The sequence below is a fragment of the Typopeltis vanoorti genome, chromosome 3 (assembly GCF_054136105.1).
Source record: "Typopeltis vanoorti isolate ZY-2024b chromosome 3, IOZ_Tvanoo_1.0, whole genome shotgun sequence".
NCBI classification, from domain to species: domain Eukaryota; kingdom Metazoa; phylum Arthropoda; class Arachnida; order Uropygi; family Thelyphonidae; genus Typopeltis; species Typopeltis vanoorti.
The window spans coordinates 136,040,758-136,065,378 of NC_143551.1; the positions used below are offsets into that span (position 1 = coordinate 136,040,758).

Consider the following 24,621-nt stretch of genomic DNA (forward strand, 5'->3'; position numbering starts at 1 on the left):
TTAGAATGATATTGTTTTAATACTTTACCCAGGCATAAGTAAAACGTTTTCAATCAAAGAATCTTCACAACTTGGCTACCATAGTTAGTAGTTTAATCATGAAGATATTTTACATGCACACTTTGCTTATGCATGGGTGAAGGATTAAAGCAAGAATATAATTTATTTAATCACGTAGCATTCTCATAGTATCCTATATACCTGGAGAGGGTACATATCAGGAATTTGATGATTATTATGGAACTCCTTATTTTATGTCAGTACTTGTATTAAAAAAAAAAAATCTAATTGGAGAAGATGATTTTCGACAATGGTGAAGTGTACAAGCAGAGAAGGGAAGGACAGGTGAACCAGTATATCTCTCTTCCTTGCCTGTGCTCTTTTCATACACCTTTTAGGAATAGCCTTTTGTTTTATTCCTAACCTAGTGTTTTCCTCTCTCTGAATAATCTCTTTTGTATTAATTTATTAGACAACAAATGACCACTTTTCCTTTTTTTTTCAGAGACACTGAAGATAATATATCCCCATAGTCAGCATCCTAGTTTAAACATTACCTTAAAACACTTCTCTATGGCCTTGTCTAAAGTTTTTTTATCTCACTAAACTAGTTAACCAAATCTGTCAAAGTAGTGTTCTGACTAAGGTGTTCATACAGGCAGTGTTACTTAAAACATTCAAACTGCCACAGAATTGCATACTATAAGTGACATCGATATAATAAGAAAAAAAAAATGCTATATGAATAATTTTTCATAAGTTACAGAACAACTACACAATCCATGCTGAAATATCCACCACATTTTGCCTCTGCTGTTAGTCTTGAACAGAGTTTCTATTTTCTAGAATTTAGATATGGGATTGACAGTCATTAAGGTTAGAGCAGAATATCTTTACAATTTCTGTCTATTCTGTATTATTATTATTAACATCTGACCTCCATGGTGTTACAGACTCATCCTGGGAGGTATACACTAACACACACAAACTTGTCCAATTGTGTCTTAAATTGATTTAGTGTGTCTACATTCACAACACAGGCAATGCATTCCACTCACCAACTAGTCTCCATGCAAAGAACCGGCTCCTAACTACTCTTCTCACACCCTCCGTATATGGTTTCCAAGAATGGCCTGTAATTCTACCCCTTCTCCCATTCTATGAAAAATCTCTTCCATGTTAACCTGATAACAACCCTGACTAACTTTTATGTCTCGATCATATCTCCCCCCTTCTATTTATGAAGCTTTGTAGTTTACATTCTCTCAATCTGTCATTGTACTCCACATTCCAAGACCACTGACCACCTTTGTAAATCTTCTCTGGACCTTTCTAACATATCCTCATCACCATGAAAACCCATTGACCAAATCTGTATAAGGCCTGATCAGGGCCTTATACACTGGCATCATAAACTCTTTATTTCTGCATCCTCTGCATCATTGCCATTATCTGATGTGACATTTTCACAACTTTGTGCAATGTGGCCCCTGAATTTCAGGTTCTTGTCCACCACCACCATTCCCAGATCTTTCATCTTCTCTGCCTCTTTTAAAGTTTCCCCATGAAGTGTATACTTTGCGTCCCATCGTTGCTTACTAAATTTCAAAATCTTACTTTGCAATGTTGAATTGATAGTTCCACTTACCTGCCCATTCAAGTCCTCCTATAAGGCCACAACATCTCCTTGACTCTGCATTGCTCTCCCTAATTTTGCATCATCTTCAAACATTTGCATATTGCCAGTTAAACCCATCCCAATATCATTAATATACAAATTGAACAACAATGGCCCCCAATACAGATCCTTATGGCACACCACTAATAACTTTCCTCTTTTGGAATACTGCACCTCCATATACAGCTTTCTGATACCTATCTGACAGCCAGTCACAGATCCAACTTGTTAGCATATTATCCAATCCCATCCATCCATTTCAGTTTATTTAAATTTAACAGCTTGTGTGGCAGTCTATCAAAATCTTTTTCAAAATCTAAGTATACCACTGTATATGCATCTCCCTTGTCCAAGACATTTGTCACCATGTTATAGTACATAAGTAAGTTGATAAAATATGATCTACTTTAACAAACACATGCTGACAACTATAGAGAAGAATACTGTTATCAACCCATTTCTGTATTCTAGTTCTCACCAATCTTCTAGTACCTTGCCCATAAATCCAGATATATAGATTGTAAGTCTGGTTGGCTGAGCGGTTAGCATATCTGCTCTCCAGCCAAAAGGCCGTGTGTTTGAATCCCGTCGTGGGCATGAATGTTTGTGATTGTCTGTGGAAATACTAGTGGTGTAGTTGCAGTTAGTTGTAGTTGGTGGATTGAGTAGTGGAGACAGAGTTGTAGAGTGGGTGCCCTCCCTCGATGAGTCTTTGGACTCCCTCCCTGTGATGTCACATAATAATAATAATAATAGATTGGCTTATAATTTGTAGCCACAGCCTTATCATCACCTTTATGCAGTGGAACAAATTTACCTTCTTTCCACTATCTTGGAACCTCTGCTGTTGTAAGACTTATTTAACAGGCAAGCCAATTCTACTGCTCATTTCCTGGAATATTCCCTTAAGATACGTGATGATATGTCATCAAATCCTATCACCTTATTGACGTCAAGCTTAATTTTCTCATATACTTTCTACTCACTCACAAGTAAGCCATCCTCTCCTGTTTCCTCTACACTTGAACTTCTCATGATTTTGCCCTGGTGAGGATGAAATACCCATAACTGAATATCTTCTGCAGCAGTTACCATTCTACCATTTTCATCATTAACATTACTATACCATAATCATTCTTCCTTATACTTGCCAGATATATGAAAAACTCTATAGAAATTTTCTTGGCCTGATTTACTAATTTCTGCTCATGCTGTTCTTACCAACTAAGTCATCTTTCCGGTCTGCTCTTTATACTCCTCATGCAATTGATTACTAACATTATCCATCTTGTGCTGCTTCACAGTATTCTCTTCTTCCAAATTTCACACTTAAACCCTTTCTTCATCATTATTATTCTTGCAAGTTTTTGCTCTCCCTGATTTACAACAGCTATTTTTCAAAATCATCTTGAAAATATTTTGTATAGTTGAAAAATCACTTACCCAGACGTCTGCTTTGTGTATTCATTATTATTATTAACATTTGACCTCCATAGAGTCAGAGACTGATTGTGGGAGGTCACACTAATGCACTCAGTGCTCATCCAACACACGCTATTGCACACAATGCTCATCCAACCATGCCTTAAACTGATTCAATGTGTCTACACCCACAACACACTCAGGCAATGCATTCCACTTACCAACCACCCTCCATGCAAAGAACTTACTCCTTGCTCCTCTGTTCACATCCTCCTTTTGTAGTTTCCAGTGATGGCCCCTTGTTCTACTCCCCTCTCCCATTCTATGAAAAATTTCTTCCATGTCGACCTGATAACAACCTCTGACTAGCTTATATGTCTTAATAATATCTCACCCCTTCTTCCTCCAATTCACGAGGCTCTGCAACTTATATTCTCTCAGTCTGTCCTCATACTCCACATTCCAAAGACCGCTGACTACCCTTTGTGAATCTTCTCTGGACCCTTTCCAACACATCCTCGTCACTATGAAAACTCAGTGACCAAATCTGAGCAGAATAATCCATATCAGGCCTGATCAAGGCCTTATACAAAGGAATCATAACCTCTCTATTTCTGCATGTCAGGTTCCTCCACATCACTGCCATTATCCGATGTGATGTCTTCACTACTTGTGCAATGCAGTCCCTGAATTTCAAGTCCTTGACCGCCATCACTCCTAGATCTCTCATCTCCTCTACTTCCGTTAAAGTTTCTCCACCAAGTGTATACTTTGCATCCCATCATTGCTTACCAAATCTCAAAACCTTACGCTTTACAACATTGAACTGAAGTTCCACCTGCCTGCCCAATCATGCAATCTATCCAAGTCCTCTTGTAAGGCAATAACATCTGCTTGACTCTGCATTGCTCTCCCTAGTTTTGCATCATCTGCAAACAGCTGGATATCACTAGTTAAACCCAACCCAATATAATTAAAATACAAGTCGAACAACAATGGCCCCAAAACTGACCCCTGCAGCACACCGCTACTTGCCTTTCTCTTTCAGGATACTGCACCCTCATACACAACTTTCTGATACCTTTCTGACAGCCAGTCACTGAACGAACTCAGAAGTCTGTTATTCAATTCCATTTGTTTCAATTTATATAAGAGCTTATCGTGTGGCAGTCTATCAAAAGCCTTTGCAAAAATTTAAGTACACCACTGTATATGCATCTCCCCTGTCCAAGGTATTTGTTACTTTGTTATAGTGCATAAGTAAGTTAGTGAAACATGATCTCCCCTTAACAAACCCATGCTGATAATCACAGAGAATACTGCTGTTATCAACCCATTTCTGTATCCTACTTCTCACCAATCTCTCCATGACCTTCACCACAACTCCAGATATACAGCCCAGCCTATAATTCGAAGCTGAAGCCTTATCACAACCTTTCTGCTGTGGAACAATTTTACCCTGCTTCCACTCCCTTGAAACTTGTGCTGTTGTAAGACTCTTATTAAACAAGCATGCCAATGCTATTGCCAATTCCCTGGAACATTCCCTTAAGTTCCCTTAAGATGCATGGTGATATGTCAACAAATCCTGTTGCCTTATTGACATCAAGTTTATTTATTTCCTCAAATACCTCTTGCTCACTCAGTTAAGTCATCCTTTCCTATGTCCTCTACACTTAAGTTCCTCATGATTCTGCCCTGATCAGGATGAAATACCCTTATTTCATTCTGATTTGATATATTTCATCACTGAATACCTCAACAATGTCTTCTGCAGCAGTGATCATTCTACCACTTTCATCCTTTAACTTCATCTTACCATAATCATTCTTTCTTCTACTTGCCACATATCTTCTTTTTCCAGATTTTATGTTTAAGCTCCACATTCATCCATTTTACACATACCTTATTCAACCTCTTGGTCTTCGGAATATAGTCGTACATTGATGCTGTTATGTATATCTTTGTCAGTTCCCAAACAGCATTTATTTCCTTACCACTCAACTCCTCATTCCATGTTATAGCTCCAAGCTGTCTCCTAAGCTTGTCATAATCACCAGCCTTATAATTCCACATATATCCTTTCCTCTCAAAAGTCTGCATATGACTAGCCACAACACATGTCATTACTTCATGATTACTTTCACCAACTGGAGGAAAATGTGAAACCTCTCTAACAATTACATCATCTGATGAAATGATGGGATCGGACTCTTGATCCTCGTGTGCCCTTCTTTACATGCTTCCTGAGATAGTTATCTCTCAAGAACTTGTGAAATTCATTTTCCTTAATTCCCACATACTATCTCTTCATTCCAATCTATACCACCATAATTAAAATCACCCATAATAATTATCTTTCCTTTTTTCACTAATCCAAGTTGTTTATACATTTCTTCATCACCACGTTCCCAGGTCTATAACAACATCCAACTAAATATGTCTTCCTCTCAACCTCCACGTTACACCACACTGCCTCATAACCCTTTGCCACCATTTTCCCCCTTTCATATCTACCTCATGTGCACTTAATTCCCTTGCTATCATCAGCAGCAGCACTCCCCTTCCATTTTCCCCCTTTCTATCCTCGAGAAAAATACTGTACCTTCCATCTCTATTCCCGTTATGATATCATCTTCATTCAAACATGTTTCACTTATTCCAATGATTTGAGGACGAATAAACTCAATCACTGAAACCATTTCATCCCCTTTATTCCTGATACTTCTGGCATATTCTGGTATTCATGTTACACCATTTTTTTAAATACACATAAACAACCTTAACTGGAAATTTCATTCCTTTCCTTGACTGTTACACAGTGTTAAGCATTCTTTATGGAAAAATTACCATGTGGAGTAATCACTTTAATTTAAGAAAAAAGAAACTCAATAAGTAGATTTAACCTTCATATTAAGGTTATCATCTAGAGCCATGTTTTTCTACCTGTGGTCCGTGGACTGGTGCCAGTCCTTGGAAATTTCCTGGTGGCCCGCCAAAAATCCCCCCCCCCCCCAATCATGTAGCAGCTACATGATTTGGGCACTACATTGTTGCAGGGCAAGCGAGACGCTGCATGCGACAATGTAGTGCCCAAAGTATAGGCAAAGCATGTGGCCTTCAAATGCCAGTATTGCATCAGCTCGCCTGTCGACGATATGTCACAAAAATTCTTATTTTATTGCGCTCGTTTGTTTTGTTTTTGAATATTGTGTGTTGTGGTATTTCAGAAAACAAGTTATTTCTTTCGTAAAATTTGAAACCCTACAAAATGGAGACAAAAAAAAAAGTCAAACAGCAAAACCTTTTAACTTTCTTTAGTAGAGGCAAGGACAATATTCAGGAGAAAAGTAGTGATGGTACCGAAAGTATGCCAAGTACTAGTACTTCAAGTTTGGAAGAAACAAAGAAAAAGAAATATGTTGATACTTTGGAATGTGCAGTACAAACCAAAAAATGAAAACGAAACTTTGTTAGGTGTTTCGACAAGGACTATTTAAAGCTTTGTTTCATTGTAGCCCCTGGCAGTGAACTATCGCCACGGCCTTTGTGTGTAGTATGTTCCGAAATTCCATCAAATGATGCTAGGAAACCTTCCAAACTTGCTCGTCATTTGCATTCGAAGCATAGAGATTTTATTGATATGCCACTGGACTTTTTTCAAAGATTACGTGACCAGATGAAAAGTGAAATGAAAATGATGATGACTAGTGACAAGTTGCAGCTTTGAGCATCTTATTTAATTGCTCTTCGAATAGCTAAAACGAAAAAACCGTTTACTATTGGTGAGGAGTTAGTAAATCCTTGCATCTTAGATGTCATACAAGAAATTTTGAGTCCTCAAGCCACTAAAAAACTGGAGGCTATATCGCTTTCGGACACCACCATTCAGAGGAGAATTATTGATATGGCCACCAATATTGAAAAGCAAGTTGTGGAGGGGATAAAAAAATCGAGATGTTTTGCGATTCAACTTGATGAATCAATTGACATGAGTAACCATGCTATCCTACTTTGCTTTGTGAGGTATAGTGAAGACGAAGACTTAAGGGAAGAACTTCTTTGTTGCCTTGACTTACTTGGACGGACCACTAGTTCAGAGATATTTAATGCTCTTGATGGATATTTTCAAACACAGGGCTTAGACTGGAGCAGATGTGTTGGAATGTGTACGGACGGTGCTGCGAGCATGACTGGATGTCGCTCAGGAGTAGTTGCAAAAATAAAGGAAGTCGTGCACCCAGAAGTTTTGTCCACTCACTGTATGATCCACTGGGAGCACCTAGCTGCAAATAAGCTTTCTACTGAACTAAACACTGTGATGAATGACGCAGTGAAGATCATTAACGAAATTTGTAGTCGAGCTATGAACTCCAGGCTGTTCACGACACTGTGTGAGAGTATGGACTCACACCACCAACATCTCCATGCAGAAGTGAGTTGATTGTTGAGAGGAAGGATTCTTGCATGCCTTTTCGAACTGAGGGAAGAAGTAAAGCAGTTTCTGCAAGAGCGAAAATCTGACCTAGTAGAACGTTTGTTGAATGAGGAATGGATATGGATGGCTAAGTTTGCATATATGGTGGACATATTTAGCCTTCTTAATGAACTTAATATTTCTCTTCAGCAGTCTTGTACAAATATTTTTACACTGAGAAATAAAATGGAGGCGTTCAAAAAGAAGCTGGCTCTTTGGGATAGTCACGTTACAAGAGGAAGATATAGAAATGTTTCCACTTTTGGGAGAATTTTTGATTGCTGCTGATGTCAACAAGAAAGTCATAATCAACATAAGAAGTCAACATTTAAGGACGTTAGCTGAAAACTTTCATAATCATTTCCCTGAAAATGAGGATCCTTGTAAAGGTAACCTCTGGATTAATAATTCCTTCTTGGAAGATATAAAATCATGCGCACTTGATCCTCATGAAAAAGAAAAGCTGATTGAGTTGTCTTCTGATATCACTTTGGTGTCCAGACATAAAATGCAATCATTGTCTCAATTTTGGATATCAATCGAAAAAGAATATCTATCTCTGAGTTATAAAGCTATAAAGCTAAATTATTGGTCATTTTTTCGACTTCCTATTTGTGTGAAAAGACTTTTTCAGCCATGTCAGTAATAAACCAAACAGAGAAATCGAATGGATGTTATTGCAGTGTTTCGTCTCTCAGAAACAACACTCCAGCCACATATATCAAATTTTCTAACCTCTAAGCAGCAGCAGCAGATGTTGCACTAGCTAAAAATTGTAATTTTATAACAATGGATTTAATAAATAAAATACTATCTACATTGGCTTATGTTTCTGTCTTAGCCGTCAGCCAGTCTGCGAAATATTTCTCCTATTTTCCACGGTCCGCAGGTGTAAAAAGGACGAAGAACGCCCATCTAAAGCACACATATATGTATTATATTACACAGGAATGCATGCTGAATTAAATTTCATCACATATATATGTGATGACTATATATATATATATATATATATAGTCATCACACACACATATATATATATATGTTAAAGATACCAAGCTATTTTAAACCTGGTTTTACTCCATTTCCCAAGTAAGCAAACAGACAAACAAGTCAAGTTTGCGCCTGCAAGTGTTGCAAGTCTAGCTGATCCTACACGTAGTGCAAGACCAAGTCAACTCACTGTAAAAATAGAATAAGCTCTGATCGTTAATCTTAATATTTACCCTTAATGCAAAGCACATCTCCTGGAGGAGATGTATGATGCTTTGTATTAAAGGCAAGGGGGCCACTACCCAGCTTATTCTACTTTTACCATGAGTTGCCTTGGTCTTGCACTACATGTAGGATCAGCTAGACTTGCAACACTTGCAGGCGCAAACTTGACATGTCTGTTTGCTTACTTGGGAAATGGAGTAAAACCAGGTTTAAAATAGCTTGATATCTTTAACTATTATACCCAAGGTAAAATACTTTCTACTTTTATATCTCCTCCTGAGATTTTTATTTAATAAGGTTAAAACACCTTATGGTAACTTGTTCTGGTAAAATACTTATAAGCTCTGTGTTACTAAAATCTTGGTATTTTTCTAGCCTGGCTCCCACTGATGAGACCTCAATAAAGGTCGAAACCGGTCTGGGTAGTGACCCCCTTGCCATTAATACAAAACATCATACATCTCCTCCAGGAGATGTGCTTTGCATTAAGGGTAAATATTAAGATTAGTGATCAGAGCTTATTCTACTTTTACCATGAGTTGCCTTGGGCTTGCACTATGTGTAGGATCAGCTAGACTTGCAACACTTGCAGGCACAAACTTGACTTGTTTGTCTGTTTGCTTATTTGGGAAATGGAGTAAAACCAGGTTTAAAATAGCTTGGTATCTTTAACATTTATTATACCCAAGGTAAAATACTTTCTACTTACATATATATATATATATATATATATATATATATATATGTATATATATACATATATATATGTATATATATACACACACCACAGGATTAATAATTTTGTCTGCTGCTGACCATAGCCTGATCTCTGTTGAGAAAAAGATATTATATCATTAACTGAAATTCATTAGGATTAATTACTTGGACTCCTGGAATTTTATTATCAGCGAGTTCAGGTTTTGAAGGATACTGATTTAATGATGTTAGCATTTCTTTAGTTTGAAGTAGCCTATAATGATATTTTTATTTTGATATATGTACCTATTATATTGGTTTGAGAACTACCATAGTGGTGTCTGAGTACTGAACTTAAAGATTGCTGAGGATCTAAAGCCCTCATTTCCCTTAGCTGCAAATTGATTAACATAGAGTTCTTTCATTAATTATGGGATTGAGAACTCTTGTTTGGCATTTTCATAACTGTTGGTTGATCTAGGGTGCTTTCTTTTGATAAATTGTACTATCTGACTGGATCTCTTTGGAATTATATGGATTGATCATGTTTTGGAGATCTTGAGGCTATCATTTCTTTTGAAGTTAGGGTAGAAGATTAGCACGAGTTTGTACTGTGTAACGTTATTAGCAAGTTTTTGTACCGTGTAACAATTGAGGCTCTTTCAAGTCAGTCCTATTACTAATTTGATTTAAAGGAATATACTGAGCACATAATCTGAAAACTTGATCTTCAAAATTTATTAAATATGGTGTTTTTTTTTTTTTTTTTTGCCAAACAAGACAAGTTACAAATGTAGTGGATTTGGTACCCCCCCCCCCCCTTCTCCTCTGAGTCACTCAGAGGGGAAAAAGGGGATTAAGCTTTTAATTTTTTTTTTTTTAGGTGGGAGGTTTAACACAAAACACTAACGCAAAAACTCGGTGGTGATAGCTCCCTTTAATAATCAGCAAAACATTTTTTATTAATGGCTAAAAAACAAAAACCAGGCAATAACATTCTCAACAAAACATACACCCCTAAAAACATAATAAGGTCATAGCTGTTCTATATAAAAGGGATATCTTAAAGAATAAGAAAAATGTTTTACAAATGCAATCTTAATGTTATCTTTCACTCCTCCACAGAATTAAAAGGCTTATTCTAGGACTCCAAGGATACCTTTTCTCCCTTATTCCCTGGGGGATGTACCTGATCCAGTGCATTTATAATCTACCTTACATAGGTTACACAGGATGCTTAGTGGCAGTATAAACAGAAGCATACACAAATGACATATGATATTTAAGAAATATAGGAAATCTGGAGTTTTCATATTTTAAACTTAAGGAAGATGCTAATCAAATAACCCCCCCTCTCTTCCACCTCATTGGAAATTATGATCTGAAGATTTCCAGAATATGATCAGCCATGTTTTCAATCCAATAACCTCAATGAAACATCCAAATAATAGGACATTTTATCCCAATGTGATGCCATACCTGACTGTTTTGAAGACACCAAACAATAGTTTGCAATTTATATAGTTAATAGGACTGGAGATCAATCAGTTTACAATTAGAAGAGAGGACTTGAAGCACCAAATAGAGCAGTTCTCAAACTATATGGTGGATACAGATACCAGAATAAGGGTAAAGCTATAAGCTCTCACTGCTGTTTAATATCTCAGAACCTCTTGCCTCAGAACTTCTCCAGTTGAGAAGATCTGAGGCAGGATTTGAATCTGAAATCTGATTTTCTGATTAGTTGGCTATTGATTTTTTTTATGTAACTCCCACCCACGAAAGGTTATAAACCTATTATACAACATATCAGCATCATAGGTGGGCTTAGGATTTCTGTTTATTTTTATTAATTTTATATACTTTTTTGTATTTTTAAGATTTTTTTTTGCATAATCTTGAAATCCTACTGAAGAATCCAAATATGGAACTATTTCAAGTCATTTTAGTCCTCACCTTCCCAATGAGCAGAATAACAGTCTTATACCAAGTGACAAAATGAATCACCCATCTAAAGATAATCCAAAATATCCATGACCATGGCAGGATTTAAACCCATAGCATGTTAGTTGGAGAGTGGATACACTAACCATATCTGCTCTCCAGTTCAGCTGATTTAGAATTAGGTTGACAACAACATTTTATTTGATGGACAGCATGGATTTGCTAATGGAAAATAGTGTTTCAGCAGCCTAGTCACTTATAACAAGGTAACAGATGCATTGGACAAAGGAAATACATACACAATGATATGTTTAGATTTTGCTAAAGCCTTTGATAGAATGCCACATGACAAGCTGGTAATTAAACTGGAATAGAATGGGGTTGGATAGTAGATTAGAGTACTGGATTGGAGATTATTAGATCACTAGTGGTGTTTCCCAAGGGTCTGTTTTGAGATTATTGCTATTTAATTTGTATCTAAATGATATTGGGAAGGACTTGAATGGTGATATATAATTGTTTTGCAGATAATGCAAAGTTGGGAAGAACTATGAAGAGTAGAATGGGGTTGGATAGTAGATTAGAGTACTGGATTGGAGATTATTAGATCACTAGTGGTGTTTCCCAAGGGTCTGTTTTGAGATTATTGCTATTTAATTTGTATCTAAATGATATTGGGAAGGACTTGAATGGTGATATATAATTGTTTTGCAGATAATGCAAAGTTGGGAAGAACTATGAAGAGTAGAATGAATATTGTAGCCTTTCAAGTGTACTTGAATAGACTTTATGAATGGGTAAATGAATGGGACTACCAGTTCAACATTGGGGAGCATGTTTTTTAAGTTTGGGAAGCATAGATGGAATGCAGAGTATAAGATTGGTGGGGAATATCTTAGAGAAAATGAGGGATCTGGGATGTTGTTGGATAGGGACCTGAAATTTTGGGGACATTTTGCTAAAATTGTGAGGACAACACAGTGCATTATGGTTATGATGTGTAGATGATGCTTTGATCAGACCATGTATGGATTACTGTGCATAGATTTGGTCACCAGGTTTTTAACCGAATGAAGAGATGTCAGAAAGCATTCAGAGATGATTGATTATGGTGGTTTGCATTCTTTGGAACATTGTGTATGAAGACAGATTGAGAGAATGCAAATTGTAATCTAGTGAATAGAAGGAAGGGGGGGGGTGACATGATCAAGACATATAAGTTAGTAAAGATAACTGGTAATTAATTTACGGAATTAACAACGCATATAAAGTAAATTAATTAAAGATAACTTTAATGAATCACTTCTATATTTCGACAATGTCACATTGTCATCTTCAGGAACATAAAGATATGGTATGCGCACTACAGGAACTAACAAAGCAAATGAGGAAGAAATTAAGACACTAATTTTGTTCCTAAAGTCCTAATGGTGCCCTCTTGCGGGCTAATTTGGTAGTCTTGGCCGTTGGGCTGAAGTTCTCATAATGAAAGTCTCCCAAATTTGGGGCAGTTTCATGCACCCAAATTTGTTGAGGTTAGGAACGTTTTTTAGAGCTGCTGAAGATTCTTTGAATAATCTTTCGTATTTAAACTTGCTGCGATGGATTATTTTTGTCTTCTTCCAACGAATTTTATGGTGGGTATCTAAGGCATGGTCTGCCAGCCCAGAGCGGCTGTACTGGTGAAAACGGATGTAGTCTTGGTGTTCTGATATCCTGATATTTGTTGTTCTGCCTGTTTGGCCAAAGTAGGACAATTTGCAGCTGCAAGGGACCTGGTATACACCAGGTAGGTCTAGGGGAAGTGGTTGGTCTTTGGTAGAGCGGATAAGGGATGCCAACTTTTTATATGGTCTGTAACAGGAAGTAAGGTCATATTTCTTGAGGATATTAGTTATTTTTTCAGAGGTGCCCTGGATGTAGGGGATAGTGATGGACTTGGTGTAGTCTTTATTGTTGAGGGGGGGAGGGGGGTTGTGGTTTTCAGGTTTTAGTATTTTTTGGATTTTTTTGGGGTTATAGCCATTGGCTAAGAAAGTGTTGAGGATGTGGTTTAGTTCCATAGTCAGGGCCTTGTCATCTGAGCAGATTAATTTTGCCCTGTTATATAGTGTTTTTATCACCCCATATTGTTGTGAGGGGGGGTGGTGGGATTGCTGGTGAATGTATCTGCCAGTGTGGGTGGGTTTTCTGTAAACAGAGAAAACCAAAGATCCATCAAGCTGGCGGGTGATTAAAGTGTCTAGGAAGGGGAGGGTGTTGTTTTCCTCTTTTTCTAAGGTGAACTGGACTCTGAGATGTTGGTTGTTTAAGTGTGTTAGGAAGGAGTGGAGTGAGTCTGAGCCATGTGGCCAAATAGCAAACACATCATCCACATAACGAAGCCAAATAGTGGGTTTTTGTGGGGCGGAGTTTAAGGCTTTTTCTTCAAATGTCTCCATAAAGAAATTGGCCAAGGGTGAGGAAAGTGGTGAACCCATGGCTGTCCCCTCTATCTGTTTGTAGAACTTTCCTTGCCAAACGAAATAGCCTGAGTTCATTGTGAACTGAAATAGGGCTGAGATAGACCTTACTTCCTGTTACAGACCATATAAAAAGTTGGCATCCCTTATCCGCTCTACCAAAGACCAACCACTTCCCCTAGACCTACCTGGTGTATACCAGGTCCCTTGCAGCTGCAAATTGTCCTACTTTGGCCAAACAGGCAGAACAACAAATATCAGGATATCAGAACACCAAGACTACATCCGTTTTCACCAGTACAGCCGCTCTGGGCTGGCAGACCATGCCTTAGATACCCACCATAAAATTCGTTGGAAGAAGACAAAAATAATCCATCGCAGCAAGTTTAAATACGAAAGATTATTCAAAGAATCTTCAGCAGCTCTAAAAAACGTTCCTAACCTCAACAAATTTGGGTGCATGAAACTGCCCCAAATTTGGGAGACTTTCATTATGAGAACTTCAGCCCAACGGCCAAGACTACCAAATTAGGCCGCAAGAGGGCACCATTAGGACTTTAGGAACAAAATTAGTGTCTTAATTTCTTCCTCATTTGCTTTGTTAGTTCCTGTAGTGCGCATACCATATCTTTATGTTCCTGAAGATGACAATGTGACATTGTCGAAATATAGAAGTGATTCATTAAAGTTATCTTTAATTAATTTACTTTATATGCGTTGTTAATTCCGTAAATTAATTACCAGTTATGTCTAACCAACGTATAAGTCTTACCACTAGAAGTTAGTAAAGAGTTATTACCAGATTAATACGGAGGAGAAGATTTTTCATAGAATGTGTGAAGACAGTGGGGAGAACAAGAGGCTAATCCTAGAAGCTGTATAAGGAGGATGGGAGCAAGGGAGTGAGGAGTAGGGTTTTTGCATGGAGAGTTAGTTGGAGTGCTCCACCTGGAAGTGTGGAGGCAGTGAATGCCTTCAAGTTACATTATGATGAACTGTGATAGAGGACCTCCTGCATTGAGTCATTTGACTCCATGGAGGTCTGATAATAATATCCTGTAAACTATTTAGAGTACATATATCAGAAAATTTGATATATATATATATATATATATATATTTTTTTTTTTTTTTTTTTTTTTTTTTTCCCAATATAGAGTAATCAATAAATGCCATGTTCATTTTGTATTTGGAAATTTCATGACATGTATTTGATCTAACCAAATACAAGTAGGTCTGTAGTACAGTCTATCCCATAAGTCCCCATACCCCTAGATAATAATCAAGAAAATAAAATTCAGGTTCTTTTTATTATTATTATTATTATTATGTGACACCTCTAGTGAGTCCAAAGACTCATCAAGGGAGGGTACCTACTCTACAACTCTGTCCCCACCGCTCAGTTCACCAACATCATCACCACTAATATTTCTAGACAATCATAAACATCCATGCCCAAGGCAGGATTCGAACCTGCAGCCTTTTGCCTGGACAGCGGATACGCTAACCACTCAGCCAACCAGGCCAGCTTTTAATTAAATATTTACAAAACATATATTAAACAACAACAGGAACTGAAGCCATTCAACCACAGATATTAAGAAAAATTAATCATGAAACCTGGTAACATATTATAACATATGTTCTTGGTGCTACGTGCCAAGAACAGTGGTGTCCTTCCCAATGTTAATGACATTTGAGTTGTTATGAAATTGTGATATGATCGTGTAAATACTTTATTATAATAACCTGATTAAACTTCATATGCTTTTATTATGATTACCTGGGAGGGGCTTATGGGACAGATTGTATATGTTAATATATATATATATATATATCAAATTTTATTTATAATTAAAACTACACCAATTTTTAATAAACTGTTTCATTTGTTGTAATTTTGTGAAAGAAATGTCAAGAAAGCAAAGAAGTAGAATACCAGTTAATCAGGGTCAAAGGGGATTCATGTTCATTAACACCGAAGCCTGTTTTCATCATCAAAAGAAAGAACCACCTCTTCATCCTCATATAATTAAACAGGCACGAGCATCTGGACAGTTAAATCTTGTTAACAAAGGCCTGATTGAAGGTATGGTTATTGTTATATTTCCATATGCATGATTATTGTCATCATTATGATTATTGTTAGGATGTATCTAATGTATATATATATCTTCTGACCCAGTGTCAGAAACTTATTAGGTATCAATCTGCATACTAAATGAATCAGAGGTCTAACAGTTTGGAACGTAGCTAAATAAGTCATTCTATATCTGCATAAACCATACATACATAATGGTGAAAAAACATAATCATATATCATGCTAGGTGGGGGAGCATTGCTTAATTATACATAGTTCTTGTTTTTTTTCTTGGAGCAGCCAGGGTTAACAGTGATAAGTTAGGTTCTAGAACAGCCTCAGAACAGAATTGAAGATAAGAACAGTCACTATAAACAGGAGATATGTTAACATAATTTGTGTTTATCAAGACAAAAAAAAAAGGGGAGATGCTTCTGATAATAATATCTGTAAGATGATTTATTCAGTCTGTGATGATTAAGAAAAAGAAACAGTTACTATAATAATTCACTGCTAAACAAGATGATAAATTTCTTGAATGGCAGGCATTTCAGTTAAAGTAATTATATTTCAAAGGGGAGACAAAATTAGACAACATATTTATAATAGACTCACTGAAGTATATTAGCACAGCAATTCTTTAGACATGAGAGCGGAGTAGGCAGAAAACAAAGAAAAACTAGTTCTTGGCAGAAACTGTGAAACATTGGTGTAGGAATGGACATGAACCAGAAATTTGAAGAACAGGCAAAGTTAATTGGAATAGTAAATGCCTGTTGGATTTCTACTAAGGAATGGACTAGTCATTACTAACATGAGGAATGCTGCTGATGATAGCAGGGGAATTATATCCACATAAGGTTGACATGAAAGAGGGAAATATTGACAGTTGTTAGGAAGCAGTGTGGTGTGAGGTGGTGGTTGACAGGAACACATTTAATTGAAGAATGGAATTATACAGGCATGATGGATTACATTTAAATTGCTTTGGAATGAGTGAACTGGAGAAAGTATTACTAGATGGAAGTGCAATGTGTGATGCAAGCAAGAGATCAGAAGTAAGGGATGAAGTGAAAGGTCAGGAGATTGGTATTGAAGAGGCAGAAGTGCTTGGTAGTGGAAACAGTAATAGCATGAGCAATGAAGAGAGAACAGAATGCAAGACGAACAGGGAAACGTGTGGAGCCTGGGTGAACAGGGGAGACATGGCATAGAGAGAGAGTGGATGTTGAAAGTAGCAGTGAATGTGTGTATGGAGACAGAGTATATTGCAATGTGGGTGGGAAAGTTGAGACTGAATGGATATATGTGGTAAGTGGTGATAAAGGTGATTGGGCAAGGGTAGGTGAGGAAATCACAGCCAACAGGTGGCTTAGATAGGACTGGTTATAGACCTAAAAATGAATTGCTGTGTTTGTTTATAAATACCAGAAGTATCAAAAATAAGGGAGATGAAATGGTTTCACTGATTGAGTTTATTTGCCCCAAAATCATTGGAATAAGTGAAACATGGTTAAATGAAGATAATATCGTAACGGTAATAGAAATGGAAGGATATAGTCTATCCTTCCATTTTGAGGATAGAAAGCACAAGAAAGGAGGAGGAGTGCCGCATGCTAGCAGGGGAATTATGTCCACATAAGGTTGACATCAAAGAGGGAAATAGTGGCAGTGTGGCGTAACGTGAATGTTGAGAGGAAGACATTTAGTTAGATGTTGCAATAGGCCTGGGAACGTGGAAGGTGGTGATAAAGAAATGTATAAACAACTTGGATTAGTGAACAAAGGAAGGGTAATTATTATGGGTGATTTTAATTATGGTGGTATAGATTGGAATGAAGAGATAGCATGTGGGAATAAGGAAAATTAATTTCTCAAGATTTTGAGAGATAACTATCTCAGGAAGCATGTAAAGAATGGTACACGAGGATTAAGAGTTCTAGATCTCATAATTTTATCAGAGGATGTAATTGTTAGAGGGGGTTTCACATTTTCCTCCAGTTGGTGAAAGTGATCATGAAGTAATCACCTGTGTTGTGGCTAGTCATATGCAGACTTTTGTGATGAATGGATATATGTGAAATTATAAGGCTGGTGATTACGAGAAGCTTAGGAGACAGCTTGGAGCTATAATGTGGAATGAGGAGTTGAGTGGTAAGGAAATAAATGCTGCTTGGGAACTGACAAAGATATACATAACAGTATCAGTGTGTGAATGTATTCAGAAGGCCAAAATCTGAATAAGGTATATGTAAAATGAATAAATGAGAGGCTGAAGCATGAAATCTGGAACAAGAATAATGGTAATAATCAGTTACATGAAGAGTATAAAGAACAAGCCAGGCGAGTGACTCAGTTAGTAAGGAAAACAAAAGTGGAGTATGAGCAGAAATTGGCAAATCAGCCAAAGAAAAATCCTAGAGAGTTTTTTTTTTAGTTATGTGGCAAGTAGAAGGAAGAATGATTATACTAAAATGAGGTTAATGGATGAAAATGGAAGAATGGTAACTATTGCAGAAGACATTGTTGAGGTATTAAGTGAGTGATCAATTTATAAGGGTGTTTCATTCTGATCAGGGTGGAATCATGAGGAACTTAAGTGTAGAGGATATAGGAGAGGATAACTTAATTGTGAGTGAGCAGAAAGTATATGAGAAAATAAATAAGCTTGATGTCAATAAAGCAATAGGATTTGATGACATCACCACATGTCTTAAGGGAATGTTCCAGGGAATTGGCAGTAGCATTGGCATGCTTGTTTAATAAGAGTCTTACAACAGCACAAGTTTCAAGGAAGTGGAAGGAGGGTAAAATTGTTCCACAGCAGAAAGGTTGTGATAAGGCTGTAGCTTCGAATTATAGGGCTGTATATCTGGAGTTGTGGTGAAGGTCCTGGAGAGATTGGTGAGAAGTAGGATACAGAAATGGGTTGATAACAGCATTATTCTCTGTTGTTATCAGCATTGGTTTGTTAAAGGGAGATCATGTTTTACTCACTTTGTGCTATAGCAAGGTGACAAATACCTTGGACATGGGAGGCATATATCATCTTACGATATCATCAGTGGTGTACTTGGATTTTGCAAAAGCTTTTGATAGACTGCTACATGGTAAGCTGTTAAATAAATTGAAACAGATTGGATTGGATAACAGACTTCTGAGTTGGATCAGTGACTGGCTTGTGAGATAGGTATCAGAAAGTTGTATATGGCAGTGCAGTTTCTCAAAAGAGGAAAGTTACTAGTGGTGTACCATAGGGGTCTGATTTGGGGCCATTGTTGTTCAGTTTGTATATTAATGATATTGGGAAGGGTTATAAAACTAGTGATATGCAACTGTTTGCAGATAATGCAAAATTAGGAAAAGCGCTGCAGAGTCAAGAAGATGTTATGGCCTTACAGGAGGACTTGAATAGATTGCATGAATTGGCAAGTAAGTGGAACTGTCAGTTCAGTGTTGCAAAGTGTATGGTTTTGAAATTTGGTAAGCAGTGATGGGATGCAAGGTATATACTTAGTGGGGAAACTTTAAAGGTGTTAGAGGAGATGATCTGGGAGTGGTGGTGGACAAAGACCTGAAATTCAGGGGCCACATTGCACAAGTTGTGAAAGCATCACATTGGATCATGGCAATGATGCAGGGGACCCTGACAATCAGACACAAAGATTTCATGATACTATTGTATAAGGCCTTGAGTGGGGAGATTTGTCTCCCAAAGGAAACAAATCTCCCCCGTTTTATTTTTTTAAATTTATTTTTATTAATTTATTATTTTTTTTATGGTAACTCTGAATAAAGCGAAGATCATTTGATAGGGGTAGGTGAGCTCATAGCTCTAGTTATAATTCTAGATTTAAGGTAGTTTTAAGGGAGAGATTTAAGGTACTTTTATGAGAGATTCAAGGTACTTTTACAATATTTATGGTACTTTTAAGAGATATTTATGGTACTTTTTAAGAGAGATTTAAGTTAGGTTTTAGTTAGCATGTAAGCTAGTAAAATGAGGAATAATTTAGGGAAAGAAGAAATAAGTGGAGAGAAATTTAACAAAAGTCTAAATAATATAAGATAGGTATTGATTTTGCATTGGCGAGTATGACTAATAGTCATACTGTGGTAACTGCATGAACTGAATGACTTTAGGTTCATGTACCATGGAGCATTAAGGACTGAACGCCTTTAGGTCTTTAATGTGAGACAGGGGCACATTGCCAAGAGAGTCTAACCTGAGAATAAAGATAATTAAGTGAGGTTGAAAATAAAGATGGCAGGTTAGTTTTACCCTACTGATGACTAGTCGTTGCGATAGTAATCCTGCTCAGTATGAGAGAAACCGGAGGTTCGGACACTTGGTACGTGTTTGGTCGAGTGACCAGTCGTGCAAAGCTGCCATCTGTGGGATTATGACTGAATGCCTCTAAGTCAGAATTCCGTCTAGAAACTGCAACGATGCTGTTCGTGCCTTATGCGTTAAAAGGCAGCGCTAGCTGGACTAAAGAGAGAAGTTACTAGAGGGAGCCTAGTGAGTGCATAAAGCACACTTGATAATTCCTGGAGACAGCTCACTCCATACCAGGTTCGGCTGGCCTCACAGAGAGGTCCTGAAGGTGTATGCTCGAAGAGCAGCACTAACGTGGAGAAATGGCCTCAAAACGGTGTGCCTATGCTCACAAGTTTAAATGATGTCTTGAAGAGACATTATCTGGACATCACATGTCATTGGACACTCCAATGACATGAACCACAAGTCATTGGAGTGAGCCCATTGATAGCTGCTGGAAGTTTTTTTTTTAGTTTTTTATAATTCCTGCTAGAATGCTTATGCCAAAGCCAGGTCTGGCTGGCCTCATTTGGTGAGGAGTTGAAGGCAGTTGCTTGAGTCCTCTGCTATTAACTGGGAAATTTGCCACCCCCACCATTCACCTACGCACACGAGCTTTTTTGTAGGGAATTTTGGCTATCTGACTTTGCGGATTGTGGATCTCGCGAAGCATGATTCCTTGATAGGATTAGGTGAGCTCATAGTTATAGATTTAAATTGGATTTAAGGTAGTTTTAAGAGAGATTTAAGGTAGTTTTAAGAGGGATTTAAGGTACTTTTAAATCAGATTTAAGGTACTTTAAAGAGAGATTGACTCTCAATAGATTGCAGTAGAGTGGGTGCTCTTCTAAGTGTGACACCCAGACCAGTGGCAAGTCCAGCTAGCACTGCCTTTTAACGTGCGAGGCACGAACTGTATCGTTGCAGTGGCTAGACGGGATTCTGACTTAGAGGCGTTCAGTCATAATCCCACGGATGGTAGCTTCGCACCACTGGTCACTCAACCAAGCACATGTACCAAGTGTCTGAAATTGCGGTTCCTCTCATACTGAGCAGGATTACTATCGTAACGACTAGTCATCAGTAGGGTAAAACTAACCTGTCATCTTTATTATCAAACTCACTTAATTATCTTTATTCTCAGGTTAGAATCTCTTGGCAATGTGCCCCTGTCTCACATTAAAGACCTAAAGGCGTTCAGTCTTTAATGCTTTGTGGTACATGAACCTAAAGTCGTTCAGTTCATGCAGTTACCACAGTATCACTATTAGCCACACTCGCCAATGCAAAATCAATAGCTGTCTCGGGTTTTCATGGTGATGAGAATATGTTAGAAATGATCCAGAGAAGATTCACAAATTGGTCAGTGGTCTTTGGAATGTGGAGTATGAGGACAGATAGAGAGAATGTAAATTGCAAACCTCATGAAATAGAGGAGGAGGAGATTTTATATAGAGGAGATTTTTCATAGAATGGGAGGGGGGGTGTAGAACAAGAGGCCATCGCTGGAAATTGTATAAGGAAGGTGTGAGCAGAAGAGTGAGGATCAAGTTCTTTGCATAGAGAATGGTTCATAAGTGAAATGCATTGCCTGAGTGTGTTGTGAATGTAGACATATTGAATCAGTTTAAGGCCCAGTAGGATGAGCATTGTGTGCGATAGTGCATACCTTCCATGATGAGTCTCAGACTCCTTGGAGATCAGATATTAATAATAATAATAATAATATATGCAAATGATGAGATGCACAAGAAATAAGAAACATCTTTCTAATAGAAAAGCCTAGGCATTGAATGTTATTCATAACTTATTTGAATGGTATTACAGGGTGCTGAATTGTCATGAAATACCTCCTTCTGGTATGCCTGGGCGACGTCTTTGGCAGGTAAACTTTCACGACTATTGGGAGCTGAACCTGTCATTTTTTTGACCTCCTGGCTAATGTGTGCAAAATGAAAGGAAAGGTTAACAGGAAGAAACAAAGTAGACCATCGCGCAAAGGTTCCAAAACTGACCAAAAAATAAGGGAAACAGGATTCACCCCTACGGATGCTGCAAATTAATATAGAGGGTGCCTCCGAGCCAGAAGTGAACTACTTGTAAAAATCTGCAGGACAAATAACTTTGATGTAAACCCTGTCCAGGAACTACATATCAGCAAAGAAGATGAGATTACCACAAGAGCTAATATCACTGACTACAGGTCACTGGGCTATATCCTGTCACCAATATATGTTTCTGCCATCTACGTGTGAGAGAACATGGAAAACTGCAAAATAATATTTTTTTTTCTAATCATAATAACATCGAGATCATCACAGCAAAGGCAGCTGGCACAGCCATAGTGTCAGTTTACAAACTGCCAAAACAAATTTGGTCTACACCAGTTCTTCCTGCTCACCAACATCCAGCAGTCTATATAGGAGATTTTAACAGTCAGTATTACTCCAGGGGCTATTGTAGAAATGATATCGACAGTACGAGACTGATGGAATGGGCTGAAAGTCTTGGACTATCACTGGTTTTTGATGCAAAAGACTCTGGAACTTTTAAATCAGGTAAATGGAAGAAAGAGACTCAAACTCTTACCTTTGCTTTGTCACTTGCAACACTGAGGATAATCCTTTACCTACTGATAGGAAAGTACTTGAAACTTTCCATGATCTCAGCATAGACCTGTTATAGTCACTATAGGAACATAAATCCTGATTATCTGTGGAAAGACCAAGATGGAATATTTGCAAAGCTGACTGGGAACAGTACTCCAATCTAACATCCGTTGGGTCCAACCTGATGTAAAAAATTCCAAACGTTTTGTAGAAGTGCTGATAGGTGCTGCAAAACTATGTATACTAAGAGGATTCAGGAAACAGTACACCCCATGCTGGTCTCCTCAAACTGAGGAACTATTCAAAAAATACAAAAAAGATCCAGATCCTGATATTGGAAAAAGAATTTTAAAAATGCTTAATGAACAATGACAACAATGTTGAAAGACCACAACTGAAAATTTAGACTTCACCCACTCTTGCTGCAAGGCCTTGCTCCAAAAACTCGGAACTGCATCAGTTTCTAAGCAGAAAGTCACACAGATCACTCCTAAAGATATAGCAACTAGAATCCACCAAATATCTAACGACGTAAAGATTAGTGCATCCTATTCTAAAGAAATTAGGACCAAATATATCCATGTTTCTAGAAGTGTCAAACAAAATAACCACCTCGCAGTGCCATTCACTGAAAATGAACTGATTCAAGTATTTAAATCACTGAAAAATAACAAAGCAAGCCTGGATGGTATATGCCCTGAGTTCATTAAACATCTTGGAAGTGGCTTTTGCAGTTTTTCTGTAAAATTCTAGAAAAGCAGGAACATCCCAAAAGAATTCCTGAGAAGCAAAATTATAGCCATCTTTAAAACCTGGAAAACATCCTACTGATGCATCAAACTATTGACCAATATCTTTACTAAGTGTTACCTATAAACATTTTGAACGATTACTCTATAATCGAATTTATCCATTGATTAATGCCATGGTTCCAAATTAACAAGCCAAATTCAGAGACTCTCGCAGCTGCCAACCAAGTACTTACCCTTATATACATATAGAAGCTGGTTTCCAAAAAGGCCTTAAAACCTTTTTGGCCTTTTCAGTAGCATTCATAGATCTATCCACTACATACAACACAGTTTGGGTGAATGGGCTCATACTGAAATTTGCAACTGTAATACAAGACTCCAAGATGATTAAGATTCTAAAGTGCATGACATCAAAACGCAAATTCAAGGTAAAACTGAATGGTAAAAATAGATCCTTCATCATCATCATCATCAAATTCCTGCCATGTACCCTCAAGGGGTGTACAGGATATGACAGTACTACATGAAAAAATTACATCATTACTAACTTCCTATCTAGAATTTTCCTCCAAATCAGTCTGTTACTTGTCAAGACTCCAACATTATCAGATCTTATATTTCTATCGTCTAAGGCACTTTGTACCGTATCAATCCACCTATATCTTGGTCTTCCTCTGGGTCGTTTTCCTGCCAACCTGGCAGAGAACACTTGTTTTGCTAATCTTTCCTCTCCCATTCTATTTAAGTGACCATACCATCTGAGATTAGCTCTGCTAACGCATTCCTGGATGCTGACAATGTCAAGTTCTTTCCTAATATCCTCATTTTTAATATGATATTGCCATTGATGCCATCTGTTCATGCCTCTAATCTTTCTCAGGACTCTCATATCTGCGGTCTCTATTCTTTGGTCAAGTGTTTTACTTCTGACCCAGCTCTCAGATCCATAAGTTAAAACTGGT

The 24,621-nt window shown here is 37.5% G+C and overlaps 1 protein-coding gene across 1 annotated transcript in view; it reads left to right on the forward strand.

Annotated features, from left to right (window-relative positions):
• LOC150108587 (leucine-rich repeat-containing protein 40-like) overlaps nt 1–24,621 on the forward strand; it is a 234,408-nt gene that overhangs the window by 6,853 nt on the left and 202,934 nt on the right. The window contains exon 2 of the mRNA XM_090416034.1: nt 15,806–15,985. Coding sequence (XP_090272160.1) covers nt 15,808–15,985 — 178 coding nt within the window. The 5' untranslated portion in view covers nt 15,806–15,807. The remainder of the gene's footprint in view (nt 1–15,805; nt 15,986–24,621) is intronic.